Source organism: Mauremys mutica, chromosome 6, assembly GCF_020497125.1.
Source record: "Mauremys mutica isolate MM-2020 ecotype Southern chromosome 6, ASM2049712v1, whole genome shotgun sequence".
NCBI classification, from domain to species: Eukaryota; Metazoa; Chordata; order Testudines; family Geoemydidae; genus Mauremys; species Mauremys mutica.
This window is the reverse complement of record NC_059077.1, coordinates 113729769-113743794: the sequence shown is the minus strand read 5'-3', so window position 1 is coordinate 113743794 and position 14026 is coordinate 113729769. Positions and strand designations below refer to the sequence as shown.

General features: G+C 42.1%; 1 protein-coding gene across 1 annotated transcript in view; it reads left to right on the top strand.

Annotated features, from left to right (window-relative positions):
- Positions 1-8823: 8823 nt before the first annotated feature.
- The window catches only part of LOC123372360 (atrial natriuretic peptide receptor 2-like), a 46799-nt gene continuing 41596 nt past the window's right edge, over positions 8824-14026 (top strand). The window contains exons 1-2 of the mRNA XM_045020400.1: positions 8824-9249; positions 12517-12649. Of these exons, the coding sequence (XP_044876335.1) occupies positions 9135-9249; positions 12517-12649 (248 nt within the window). The 5' untranslated portion in view covers positions 8824-9134. The remainder of the gene's footprint in view (positions 9250-12516; positions 12650-14026) is intronic.

Genomic DNA, 14026 nt, shown 5'->3' with positions numbered 1-14026 from the left:
ATGAGATACTGGTTAGATGTATTTCATATATAGACTCTGTGAATGGATTAGGATTTCCAGAGCCCAGTGTGACTCTTCTGTTCATGTTTAATCATTCAGGTAATTATTACTAGTACAAAAAGATGCTGAAGGAATGTTAATTATTTAACATTGAGTCTTTTCAGAGATCTGGGTTCCAATTTTTAATTCAAATGATTGTTGATTTTTCTACTGGGAATTATTCATATGCTATACAATTCTAGAAACAGCTGCTGAATCAATGATTAGCTATTACACATTTGATCCTAGATGCTACTCTTAAATCAGGGATTTGGATAAGCAGGTGGATTTAAAATCAACACTGGATTATTACTAGAATGTACCGCAGCCACTGAAGATTTTCAGGAGCCTCACTCTGTTCCCTTTGAAGTCAAAGGTAAAGCGCTCATTGGCCTCAATGGGAGCTGAAAGTCCTCAGCAGCTCAGCTTAGTACGGGCCCTCAGTGAGTATTCACCTACCTTTCTGCCTCAGTCTTTGCAGCACCAACACCATGGTGCAAACACATCTTAAACCAGATTAGTAAGAACAATGTCCCTTTCCCCTTTTCATGTCACCCCACGCCTTCTGCCTCATTGCCACTCCTGATTATGAGCAGTCTTGCTATCTGTTATCCTCCCACAGAGCCCGAGTGTTCGGCTGTCAGTATTCTCAGTCAGATTAGCTTAACGGTTACCATCATTTCAACTACCAACATCTAAAGATCTCCAAAATGACAAAAATCACAGCTACTTCCTGTTAAACCATGAAAATTCTGGAATTAATTCCTTCCATGCCAGTGAGGAATTTCAATGTGTGTTCCCTTCAGAAGAAGTTTCTTCCTAAGGACATTCCTTCTCCCTACTCAGCATTTCACATTATAAATTAATATTCAGGGTTTGGTTGGTTTTTTTTCTAATTTTTTTAGTGAGTTAAATACTGTGTCAAAGGAATGGATAGACCATCCTGGAGACTAAAGTCCTCTACTGTAGCATCAGGACCAACTTCCACACAATGCCTCACTAATATGAGAAATCAGCTGTAACAGTGAGACAGTAGTTCAGTATCCTTGGCAAATTCCGTACGTGGCTAAGACTGTCTACAAGGATGCCAGATAGTACCAGCTGTGATCACAGTTTTGTGATGTAGGTGAGGGAATAGATTTAGGTCACACATTTATTTTATGTTGTGACCTGATTCCCTGGGCAGCCAGCTGAGGTCACTCAATTAGGGTGAACTGCAAAGAATGGGGCAGACAAATTCCCAAAGCTGGTGGATATTCCAGTACTTAGGGCTTGGCTACACTTGCAAGTTAGAGCACATTAAAGCAGCGCTGAGCACCCTAACTCCCGACCCATCCACACTGGCAAGGCACGTAGCGCGCCTGGACTTTGCAGCTGGAGCACTCCTGGTAATCCACCTCCATGAGAAGCATAAAGCTTGCTGTGCCCAGGCTGAAACGCCCGGCATCATTGTGAACGAAGTGTTGCATTACTCCTCTGTGATTGGCCTCTGGAAATGTCCCATAATCCCTTGAAGTCAAGTGGCCACTCTGGTCATTGTTTTGTACTCGGCTGCAGGCACGCAGATATCCCCTTTCAAAGCTCCATTTCTGACAACCGGGATGCTTATCTGCTCCAGGACAAAGCAACCATTAGTGTGGAATGCCGCTGTTGCGAGTGTGTAGGGGGGTAGGAGGGGAGAGGGGTTTGCTGCTGTCTGAACTTACAAGACAGCATGCTGACACACTCTCAGCACCCCAAAACACACTGTCTCCCCCCCCCAGTACAAACACACTCCCTGTCACACCCCAACCCACCCCATTTGAAAAGCACAATGCAGCCACTTGCACATTGGGATAGCTACCACAATGCACTGCTCTTTGTAACATTGCAAGGGCTGCTAATGCGGCCATGCCACTGTGCTTGCGGCTAACTGTGTAAACACACGGCAGCATTTTCCCTGCTGTGGTCTCCAAAGGCTGGTTTAACTCCCAGCACTCTACATCCGCAAGTGTAACCATGTCCTTAGATTTACCAAGCCAGCACAAAACAGCTTCTTTATTACCTCACTGGTTACAACACAGTTCCCTTAAAGTAACCCAGCCTCAGGCCTCCACCCAGATACCTAAATCAGGTATGATGAAGATTACTGAAAATCGTATTCACCATATAAAAAAGTTCTACCAATCCCAAAGGATTGGACACATTACTTCCCAGGTTAATAAATATTCCAGATCTTATCTAAATATATACTTACAGCCAATTCTTATTAGCTAAACTAAAATTTATTTAAAAAGAAAAGAGAGAGAGTATGGTTAAAAGATCAATATACACATAGACACGAGTTCAATTCTTAAGGATCAGATTCATAGCAGAGATGGTGAGATTTGTAGCTGCAAAGAGTTTTTAGAATTTAGTCCATAGGTTATAGTCCAATGTCCAATATCATTTCGGGGTTTTCCAGTTTAGGACTGGGATCTCAGGCCTTATGGCTTAAGCTTCCCCTGCATGAAGCCTCAAGCAGATCTGAGATGATAGGATCAGGACCCAAAGATCTTTTATACAATTTCAGGCCTTCTCTGACAGGCGTGAGTCCCTCAGCTTATAATGGACAATCAGGGTGACTTTGAAGTAAGTCCATCACCAGTAATTAGATATACAAATTAACATAAGGCAATTGCCTGTTTTTCCACCATTCGCAGGTGATTGGATACACATTTCAAAGAGAGATGAATACAGAGATACCCTGTGTTTACAGTTCATTTAAATGCTAGGATGTTCTTTTGATCTCTGAATTAACAGAATACAGCATAGACAGGGATTGTTGATTACATAGTTCACCACCACCCATATATATGTAAATACACAAAACCACAAACATTATTTCCCCGTGTCTTAAGGATTGAATTTGAGTCATTCATCCTGCAAGACGCTTTACCCTTTCTAGTCATGCGTCACATATGTACAGGAGCAAAGAGCTGTCAGACTGAAATACTCTCCAGCTGCCACCACCTAGGTCTGAATTTGATCTACCAAACTGGAGGTGAAGAGGAAGAATAGTCTTGTGATTAAGACACTTGGGTGGGTTTTGGAAGATCCGGGCTCCATTTGTGACTCTGCCACAGACACCCTGTGGGATCGTATTCTCCTACCCTTTAGTTTGTCTTGTATATTTAGACTGTAAGCTTTTCAGGGCTGGGACTCTCTGACCATATATTGTACAGTGCCTAACACAATGGGGCACTAATCTGAGTTATGATTAGCTCTGCCACTGGATTTATGGGTGATCTTGGGCAAGTTGTTTCACCTCTCTGTGTCTCAGTTCTCCATCTGGAAAATGGGGATAATGATACTTACCTTCTTTGTGAAGCACTTTGAGATCAATGGCCAAAAAAGTGTTGGATCAGAGCTATATATTATTATTGTTATTGTTGTTGTTAATTGTTGGTGTAGCATGCCAATGCAGGTGCAAGTCTGAATCATTCTGAAGTCTATAACTACACATTATATTTATGTACATGATATCCTGGGTGCCAGTATTGTATATTTACTTTCTTTGCTTTGTTTTGCTTAGTTCAGGTTTTCCACAATCTTGAATTTCCTTAATTATCTCTTCACAAGCCCTTATTTTGAGCTGTCATGTTGGCTTACTGCCTGTCAGCTTTATTCCTTTGTGTAAAACATGTACTGTTTGCAAGCCTGATTAAGTACTCAGTTCCTTCTGCTACAGTTGAGTTAAACTGTCGTCAAACATTAATCAACTAAAACCAAGATTTCAGATCTCCTGAAACAACTGGGAGCCTTTGTGGGTTTGTTCTTATTTCTAATTCTAAAGCTATGGTTGCTTCTTTCCTTTGAGCATCCCCAGGGAAACCCTCCACCCCCATACACACACATTTGAGAGAGAGAAATAAATAAGCTGCAAGTTCAAAGCCCAAATCCACACAAGCACCAAGGCGTTTCAGATTTTGGATGGAGTATCCCAATGCCTAACCTTTAGGCACCCAGCCTAAGTTAGGTGCCCAGGCTCCCTATACAATGCACGGAGAGAGATAAGGGCTGAAGAATGGGATCGACTAAAGCCACATGCTGGGTGGTGAGCTGTCTAAGCCTATCCAAAAGCAGAGGTTGAGGAGAAAGGTGTCCCCTAGACCTTGCCCCCTCAGGGAGTTACGCACCTGAGTCCGGGTGGGAGGGAAGCACCTATCTCTGGTTGGGATCCACAGCTGGGAATGCTCTCCTGGCATCAGACTGTTTCTTGCATGAATGGTGGCAGCTCACGCCTAACTCTGCGCAAAATAAATAAGAGGGTGTGGGGGAGAGGTAGTGACAAATGCCTCCTTCTCCCTTATAACTTTCGCCTAGTGGTTAGGTCACTCACCAGTGATGTGGGAAACCCCAGTTCATTTCCCTCCTCTACCTAAAGAGAACGGATTTCAGCATGAGTTTTCCACCGCTCAGGTGAGTGCCCGAACCACTCTGCTCTGGGATAGTCTGATATGGGCCTCTTGCAGGCTCATGTGTTGAAGCTGTCCCCTGTCTATAAATACTGAAATAATCTGGAGTGGGGCAGAGAGAGTGAGCACGTCTTTGTAGTCCAGTGGTTAGGGCACTCACCTGAGAGATGGAAAACCCACATTCAGATCCCTTCTCCCCATAAGGAAGAGGGAGGAATTCTCAGGGTTTCCCACATTCAAGGTGAGTGTGCTAATGGTCGGGCTAAAGGTTATTCGGGAGGGCAGCTGCTGCCGCTGCTTTGTGTGGAGTTAGGCATGTTTTGAGAACGCTGGCCCTGCAGGTGAGATAGATGGGGGAGTGCGTTCCTCAATCAGGTGAGGATAGTCACTGGGGCTTAGGACTGAGACAGATGCCTTGACTCAGGTGTTATGTGCATGCCCAGCAATGGAAATACAGACACTGAGGGGACCTTCATGGCAAAATTTAGGTGCCTCCAGAGTGAGATGGCAACTGAACAGGTGTTTGGATGATCTCAGTGGCACCTAAATTTTGGACTTAAAACTGAGGATTAAAGTCCCCCTGTGGATCTGGGCCGAACAGTGCGTTCATGAGCATGGCTGCGATCCCCCCAGTGCTCTTGGTACCTAATCCTGTGAGATGTTCAGCACCTCCTGCAGGCTGAGGTGAGAGAGCCTGGCTGGGAGGCAGCCTGGGCTCAGCTGCTGGGGGGAGGGAGCGGGGTTCCAGCTCACTCTGATCCTGGCCCTGCAGCAGGACCCAGATGTGGGGTGGCTCGCTGCCGCCCCAGTTGCCAGGGACAGGGGTGAGCAAGCCAGAGTCTCCCCCACCCCAGCATGTTTCTGGCTTGCTCGGCCTCTGTCCCTGGCAGCTGGGGCGGCAGCAGGCTGCCTCTGCCTGGGGCCCTGCTTCCCACAGCCACGCCCAGGCAGGGAGAGGGCCGCCACTGCCTCCCAGCCAGGCTCCCTCAGGCAGATGTGGCTCTGTCCTGCTCCCTGCCTGGCTGCCAGGGAAAGCAGCCAATTTAGCCTAAGGTGTGAGGGGGAGACACAGGGATAGAAGGTAGAGCCCCTCTCCCTCCCTGCCCCTGGCAGGCCAATCTGGGGGGGGAGGCATTTGACCCCCCCATGTCCCTCCCCCAGGATCAAGACCCAATTTATCCACTTAATATGCAATTTACCCCAATCTATTAAGTCTTTAAAATATGTATCTGCCAAGAAACATGTAAGAAATCTAATCACATTTGTGAATCTAGCTGTCACTATTATTTGTGTTTCAACTGCATCTAGAGGTTCCAGCCAAGGCTACCATTCTGCCAGGCATTGCCCATAGTGAGAGAAGGTCCTTGACCAGAGCAATCTGCAATCTAAATCGACAGGACAGATAAAGGGTGGGAGGCGAAATAGAGGCACAGAGAGCTGCATTGACTTGCACAAGGCCAATGGCTCAGCCAGGAATAGTGTTCCGGGGCACACATTTCAAAAGGGTGTAAGTGATTTAGGACCCTCAATCCCATTTCCCTAAGCCCCGTTGACTTTCAATGAGACAGGCATCAAAATCTCTGGAAAATGGACAGTGGGCTCCTAAATCACTTAGGTGACAAAAATGTTACCTTAGGTCTCCTAATACCAGTCCAGTGCCCTATGCACTGGACCACACTGTCTCTCTCCAACGGATGCTGTCCAACCCCTAAACACAGCCTTGCTGAATCCACGGCAGTCCAGCTGATGCTGGCGCGTATCACTTGCCTGAAGCTGAAGTTCTAATCATTCCATTTGCGATGGCATTTGAAGCAGCAGGAAGCTCAATCTATACCCAAGTAAAACTGTACTTTTCTGTGTGCTGTTGTTCTGGCCTAAAGCCACTAGGCGGGAGTAACAGAACAAGCCAAACACTATTAATTACCCTTTCTTTTACATGTGACTTCAACACTGAAAGCTGCAGACTAAATGTTGGCATCTGTAGAATTATAAATATTCCTAAATTTGAATCTACCGGTATATTTCAACTAAATCCTTTAAGATAAATCTTCTAAGGAAGCACAATGTGTATGTTAAAATACAGCACAAACGTCCTTCAGCAATATTTATAAACCTTGTTAATTTTTTTTGCAAATATTTATATGCATGTTGCTTTGTTCAAGAATATTGAGTCTCATGAATACTGATGTGAATGTGTCTACACAAAGATTTACACGAGACTTATTCAAACATCGATCTTGAAATCTCTTTAATTACCTTCTGTTTGATTCTAAAAGTTAGCCATCCAATTAGGAAACTGAAGCAGTGGCATGTGACCTAAGTGACCAGCTGCGCACCACAAATAATGACTAGTTAATACCCAAAGACATAGCAAGCAGTTTGCAAACAACCCATAGACATAAATATGTCAGCATAGAGGTCAGCTGGTGTGAATCAGTGTAATTCCATTGAAGTCACTATAAGTTTCTTTTTCCATTGAATCATTCAGAGGCCCTTTAAAGGGACCAATCTGAATGACAACAGTACAGTATTGTAGTGACTGGTGTCACTAAATGAAGTCAATGGTTCTCTGCTGATTCACACCAGCAGAGGAGCTGGCTCTGCTAATGATAATCAAACAACTTTGAGTGACAAATGAAAAGTTAAGTTAATAAAAATCAGTCTCTTTACAGATAATTTACAACCAGAATAAGGAGCAAAACACATAGGATAAACAATCCTACTGTATACAAGTCTCTCTATTTTTTTAAAGATAAATAGCACTATATGTGAAGTATGTTGTTGAGATTTCTCTCAAGGCTCTTTTTTCTTTTCACCCTCAGGTATGAATTTGAATTCTGAGATTGCCTACACAAACTTTCTCTTAAGAATTTACAACCCTTAGGTGACCAAATTTCATTCTGAGCTATTGGGCTTGCAGTCAGAATATAAAGTGAAACACAGAGTGAAACTGAGTGCAGCAGAAGTGAGCTTTAATATAGCCCTAGGCCCACCAAATCAATAGATAGCATACTGCGTGTGCAGAAGCAGTGTGTTCGCAATCAAACACACGGTATCGGGCTGAATGCAGGGGTAACTGGGTGGAATTCTATGACTGGGGTTATGCAGGACATCAGACTAGATCAGATTGGTCCCTTCTGTGCTTAGAATCTATGAATCCATTTTACCCCAGACCCAGCCTGTATTTTTCTGCAACTGTCTTATCTGCCCTCCAGGGAAATTTCCTAACAGGGAACAGAGAAGACCTGAGGGTCAGAAGCAACACGGGTGAGGGGCTAAAGTCCTCACACTCCTGTTCCTTCCCGGTGCTGAGGGGAGGGAAAACCCTTCCCTCAGTGCCTGGGCATTTGGAGGGGAGCTGCTCTGTGGCTGAGATGACAATCTGCTGCCTCCTCCCAGGTGCTTTGCTAGGGATAGGGGGGAGATTCCCACTCCACAAAGGGATGGGGAAAGGAGGGAAGACAAATAACTGCAGCAGCTAGAGCACTGATAAACCCCTGGCTGGCTGGCTGGAAACCTGTAGGGAGGGAAGAACCCAGCTGAGCTGCAACAGCAGCAGCCCTGAAGCTAACTGGGCTTGATGCCTATTTGGGACCATGGGAGCTGCCAAAACACCTGCTCCTGGGCTCCGAAGCCTCCTCAGTTTACTGGTAGGTAAACTGCATAGATCCTGCTCCTATATGGTGCATAGTCAATAAATTAATAATATTTTATTGCAGTGGTTGCTGTTAATACTTCCTAATTACGGATTGTTCCTAATATATTCTATTTCACTAATATAGATAGAAACAATTGGTTCTACTCTCTTCCACTACTAGGCAGAAGACTAATGGCAGAATCTATTAGAAGAAAATATTCTATTCTGCTAATATATAAGAAAATAATTAGGAGAATATGTTGCATCCTATTCTACTAAATGTATGGAACAATAATTAGAGAATGCATTTGAAGACTATATTCTATTCTATTTAGTGTTTTACTAATATGCAGAATATATGAGAAGAATATATCATATTGTATTTTATTCTATTCTTCCAATATATAGAATAGCAGAATACATTAGAAGAACATGGTCTATCATATTCTTTTACTAATACCAAGAAAAACAGCAGACTATATTACTCTATTCTATTCTAGTATATAAAGTGAAATATAACTCATAATAGATCCTGCTGTTTTTCTGCTATATACTTTGAGTCCCATCAGTTGATTAATATATTCTACTTTTATTAATAGAACATAGTTGCATTAATAAAATACTATTAAGAAAAAATAGATTCTAAAAAAAGTCAGTATAACTCTTATGTTATAAAACATGTTTATATTTATTTTATTAAGGGTATTTTATATAAAAATTATTTAAAATGAAAAATAAAAGGAAGAGATTTGGCTGGAGCATGACATTTAGAAAGCACACACGCTGAGCTCTGTTTAAACCTAAAGCACAACTGGATTAGATGAGTTTCTCTTATTGTTTTAGAAATAATTTTGAGGGGTGGAGGGGGAGCATGTGGGAATATAATGAACCTGTAATCTAGTTTCTGAGCATTTAGGTTATTCCTGGCTGTGATCTTTGTTCCAGAAAGTTGGAGAGACTTCTTATATTAAGAGAACAGACTTTGTAGACACAAATTCCTCTGTTTTACGGGATTATTTGGTATGTTTTTTCCATGGCAGGTGATATTAGTGGACGGGTGGCACGACCTGGATAACAGCGACTATGATTGCTGGCCCCTGGAAAAACCAGATGAGTATAACATGCTGGACTGTGGAGGTGAGTGGGTCCCACAGTTGCTCAGGGAAGATCATCTCTGCCTGCTAGGAAAATGGATGAGAACATGAACATTTAAGTAATCAGAATAATTCCTAATACATCTCAGGTCTCAAACCTAGTGGAAAATATTTCAGTCAGCAGCAACGTCTCTTTCCAGATTAATTAAGTCAAGGAAAGTGGCCAGCACACATACACTTCAGAATAAATATTTGTCTGGAGCATATCTGTTCCAAAGGGAACATAATTAGGATGATTAAAAAAGAATGAAATCATTGTCTTCAAGCAAGGAATTTTGTTTGACATTAGAAAAAACTAAAGCAGCCTAAACAAAACAAAGCAAACAAACAGCCCTGCATTGCAGCCAGACTGTATTTAGTACTTGGTTCAGTTATACTGTGCCAGCTCCAGATTGGATGGGATTCATTTAAACACTAAGGGCTAGTCTACACTTACCGTCCGGGTCGACGCGGTGAGTTCGACTTCTCGGAGTTCGAACTATCGCGTCTGATCTAGACGCGATAGTTCGAACTCCGGAAGCGCCGCGGTTGACTCCGGTACTCCACCACTGCAAAAGGCGGTGGCGGAGTCGACCTTGGAGCCGCGGACTTCGATCCCACAGCGTCTGGACGGGTAAGTAGTTCGAACTAGGGTACTTCGCGTTCAGCTACGCTATTCATGTAGCTGAACTTGCGTACCCTAGTTCGACCCCCGCCCTTAGTGTAGACCTGCCCTAAGCTAAACAGTCTCCATATGTATTTTCATGCTTTGATTTCCCGGGCCCCAACTTCTATTCAATAGAAACAAATAACGAATCTCAGATCTTTATACACCTACGTATAATACTTTGAAAGATGAGTTTCTAGGGCAAAAGAATCAGAAATGTAAAGGCTACTTGTTTGAAACTTTGAAACTCAAAGTGTTTTTTTTTAAATTTAGGAGTAATCAGAAATAAGAAGCTAAATAATTAATGCAAATAAACAGTTATATAAATGCTGGAAAAGGTTAGGATGAAATGCAACGTTTGACGTACTGCTGCAAAGAGAAATAAAAGGACACAATCCTACAACCTATAAAAAATTGGTAAAACTCCCATCGAAATCTGTGTACAGACTGTAGGCTCAGGCTCAGAATGTAACATAATAGTATTAACATTGCCTCAAAGTTCAGATTAAATGGTGAAGTTCAGAGAATATTGACTATAAACTGGACATTCTCTACCCTGGCGTATTTAGCATCTCTGTTATCCATGATTAAAACAGCTGTTTGTTTCAAGAAAGTCAATTGCATTAGCAAAGTTACCAGTGAACCAAAATGCAAAATGAATGTAATAGGAAACAAAGAGAAGGAAGGGGAGGGGAGCTAGAGTTTTGTTTTCCCCAACCCTGATGTGCCCTTTGTAACCAATTTTAGAATGGTCTTTAAGCTTTGTACAGTTTCTGTAAAATACCTTTACCTGTTCCTAGAACAAGGGTTCTCAAACTGGGGGTCAGGACTCCTCAGGGGGTCGCAAGATTATTACATGGCGGGGGTTGCAAGCTGTCAGCCTCTACCCCAAACCCCGCTTTGCATCCAGCATTTATAATGGTATTTTATATATATATAAAGGAGGGGGGTCGCACTCAGAGGCTTGTTGTGTTAAAGGGGTCACCAGGACAAAAGTTTGAGAACCAATGTCCTAGATGCAGATGAAAACTGAGCTAGAGACACATATTATGGCTCTCATTGCTATAAATTAGAAACAAACACTAGTTCTTTGGTCTGCATATGTATCTATGTGTGAATAGAATTAAATAAAGGGATTTGCTGCTGTTGTGAATCCTTTTCAAGGAAATAAAGCCTTTTGCTCTAAGAAATTTATTTTGACCTCTCACCTAGCTGCCATGAAATACTCTCAACCTAAACAATTATTTTACCTTTTAATAATTTGTGAAAATCTGGCTAGAATAATATATAAAGTGAGCTTTCTTTTGTCTCTTCTATTATATTCATTATTAATGATTTGTTATGATTGTTCCTCTAATGCCATTGACCGCAAAGGATTGTTTCTTTTATAATTAACCCTTTTATATCTGAAAAGGGAACCATGCGCAGAAACAAATCGTTTAGATCACCAAGCGGTATGCAAGGGAAGAATATTGTGATAAAGGAAAACTCCAGTGTAATAAGTTCTAATCACATCTAATTATAAGGAAAAGGAAATCACTACAGAATAGTAACCCTTACTCACATGAGTAGTCCTGTTTAAGAAGACTACTTGCTTAAGTAAGGACTATTCATGTGAGTACGGGTTTTCAGGAATTGGCTCTGTGTGTATTAATGATTCCTACTACTCTGTTTAGTAATATACCCTCTGAGAAAGAAGGGCTGTATTTATGGCTTGACATAGCCAAGAGATTAATAAGACACGGATTTTTCAGCTTGGAAAAGGGACTAAGGGGAGATAGGATAGAGGTCTATGAAATCATGACTGATGTGGAGAAAGTAAATAAGGATGTGTTATTTACTCCTTCTCATAACACAAGAACTAGGGGTCACCAAATGAAACTAAAAGGCAGCAGGTTTAAAACAAACAAAAGAAAGTATTTTTTCACACAATGCACAGTCAGCCTGTGGAATTCCTTGCCAGAGGATGTTGTGAAGGCCAAGACTATAACAGGGTTCAAAAAAGAACTAGATACGTTCATGGAGGATAGGTCCATGAATGGCTATCAGCCAGGAAGGGCAGGGATGGTTTCTCTAGCCTCTGTTTGCCAGAAGCTGGGAATGGATGACAGGGGATGGGTACCTGGCATTGGCCACTGTCGGAAGACAGGATACTGGGCTAGATGGTTCTTTGATCTGACCCAGCATGGCCGTTCTTATGTTCTTAACTGTTGCTAGCCGGAAAACAGTGTAAATCAGGAATAACTGCACTGAAGTCAGCTGAGTTACACTGGAGTGAAATTGTTACAAGTCAGAAGAGCATCAGGCCCACCTGAGAAAAGTGAGTAGGGTTTGGTCCTAAGTTTCCACGTGCTCTGATTAGTTATCTTGCACACAGTAGGGGAAAAAAATCTAAAAACACTTCTTCTCCAATAGATCTTATTTTGGAACTACCTGTACAGGATACCTGGGGAACTCCTTCGGCCAGCAGTAATGACAGGAAGAATATTTGTGAAAACATTTACATTTCAATTGGATTTCTGCTCCAGAACAATTTGTCCAGTTGCACATAGCTGTAGTCGGTGAAACCAAACATGTTGACCCATAACTGTGTGTTATTTCTAGGTCTTGAGATGGCCTGGGTCCAGAGACCTCCAGAAAAGGCTGTGAGTGGGGAGTTCTTCAATGTAACGTATGCAGTCTTTGCTTCAGATCACTTTTACCACTATGCTGTGCAAAACGGACTCCTTTCTCACAGGTACCACCTCCAGGTGCAGGTTTGTGTGTAGACAAGGTGTCAATGGATTAAGCTCCTGGGATTGGGTAGGCCACTGGTGTGATGAGACCACTGCCGAACTTGTTGACCAATATTGTCTCATTGTTTACTTGTACTTCCCCTTTGTGTTCTCTGTGTCCATCTGTTGTTTCTTGTTTTGTATTTATATTGTAAGTTCTCTGGAGCAGGGGCCACCTTTTTGTTCTTTGTACAGTGCCTAGCACAGTGGGGCCTTGGTCCATGACTGGGGCTCAAACATACTATGGTAATACAAGTAATAATTTGTATTACTAATAATAATACTCACCGCTGCTGAATAGTTGGGTGGTGCACATGCTATTATATTTGTTATTCATCTTTCCCGTCCTCAACCCAGCCTGCTTGTTTCATCCCACTGTTATGTCTTACCTTTTGCATTCTGAGATCACTGGGGTAGGGATATGTTTGTTCAGAGTCTAGCACACTGGGACCCAACTTGGTTGTGGCCTATAGGTCTCGATATGAATAATAATACTACTAATAATTTTTAATGTCCAACACACACATTAACTACAGTATGGACCTAGGCCTGTGACTGCTGAAGTCAATGACAAATTTCTGATTTACTTCAATGGAGCCAGAATTTTCCTAATGTATCTATATCAACACACTTACAGAGACTTCTACAAACCTAACGGTGTATAATAAGGCAAAATCGAGGGATTAACATGATGCCATTGGAATGACAAGTGTAAAAGCTGAGCAGCTTGTGACATAGGATCACTGAGATGCATATTTAGGCCCCAGTCATGTACTGTGATCCATGCAGAGCAATGTAGGGTTGGGGCCTTAACCTCATTTCACCATTTTCTATGTTATTTTTTTGTATTTGGTGGGTTACAAAAGATGGTAAATTAAAAAATTCAGATTACACAGAAAACGTTCCTGTGCCCTCCCATGCTTTCATTTTTACAAGGTTTGATTTGTGAGAGTAGTTCTTCAGAGAGAATTTTTTTTACATGTTCTTTACAATTTAAAGCTGATATTCAAGATTGTTGGGGAAGGGGGGCGGGATTTTGACAGTATAGGTGGCTTTAATCAGAAAGTTGTATTTCATTCATTTGGGTACCGAGGGCTTTTGGATAAACTTTAGTAATGATCTGTAATAGTAATGGTAATACTTTTTTTACATTTTCCCAAAAATATTTATAGCTATAATGTCATAGCAGTAAATTATAGTATTGTGATGACATAGCCATAAAATAAACTTTCTCCAGTAGCTGGAAGTAGGATTATTGCTACAGTCTTTCCAATGGGACTTGTGCTCATAAATGATTTAGGAATGCTTGAAAATCTCACTCTGAATGCATTAATAATACA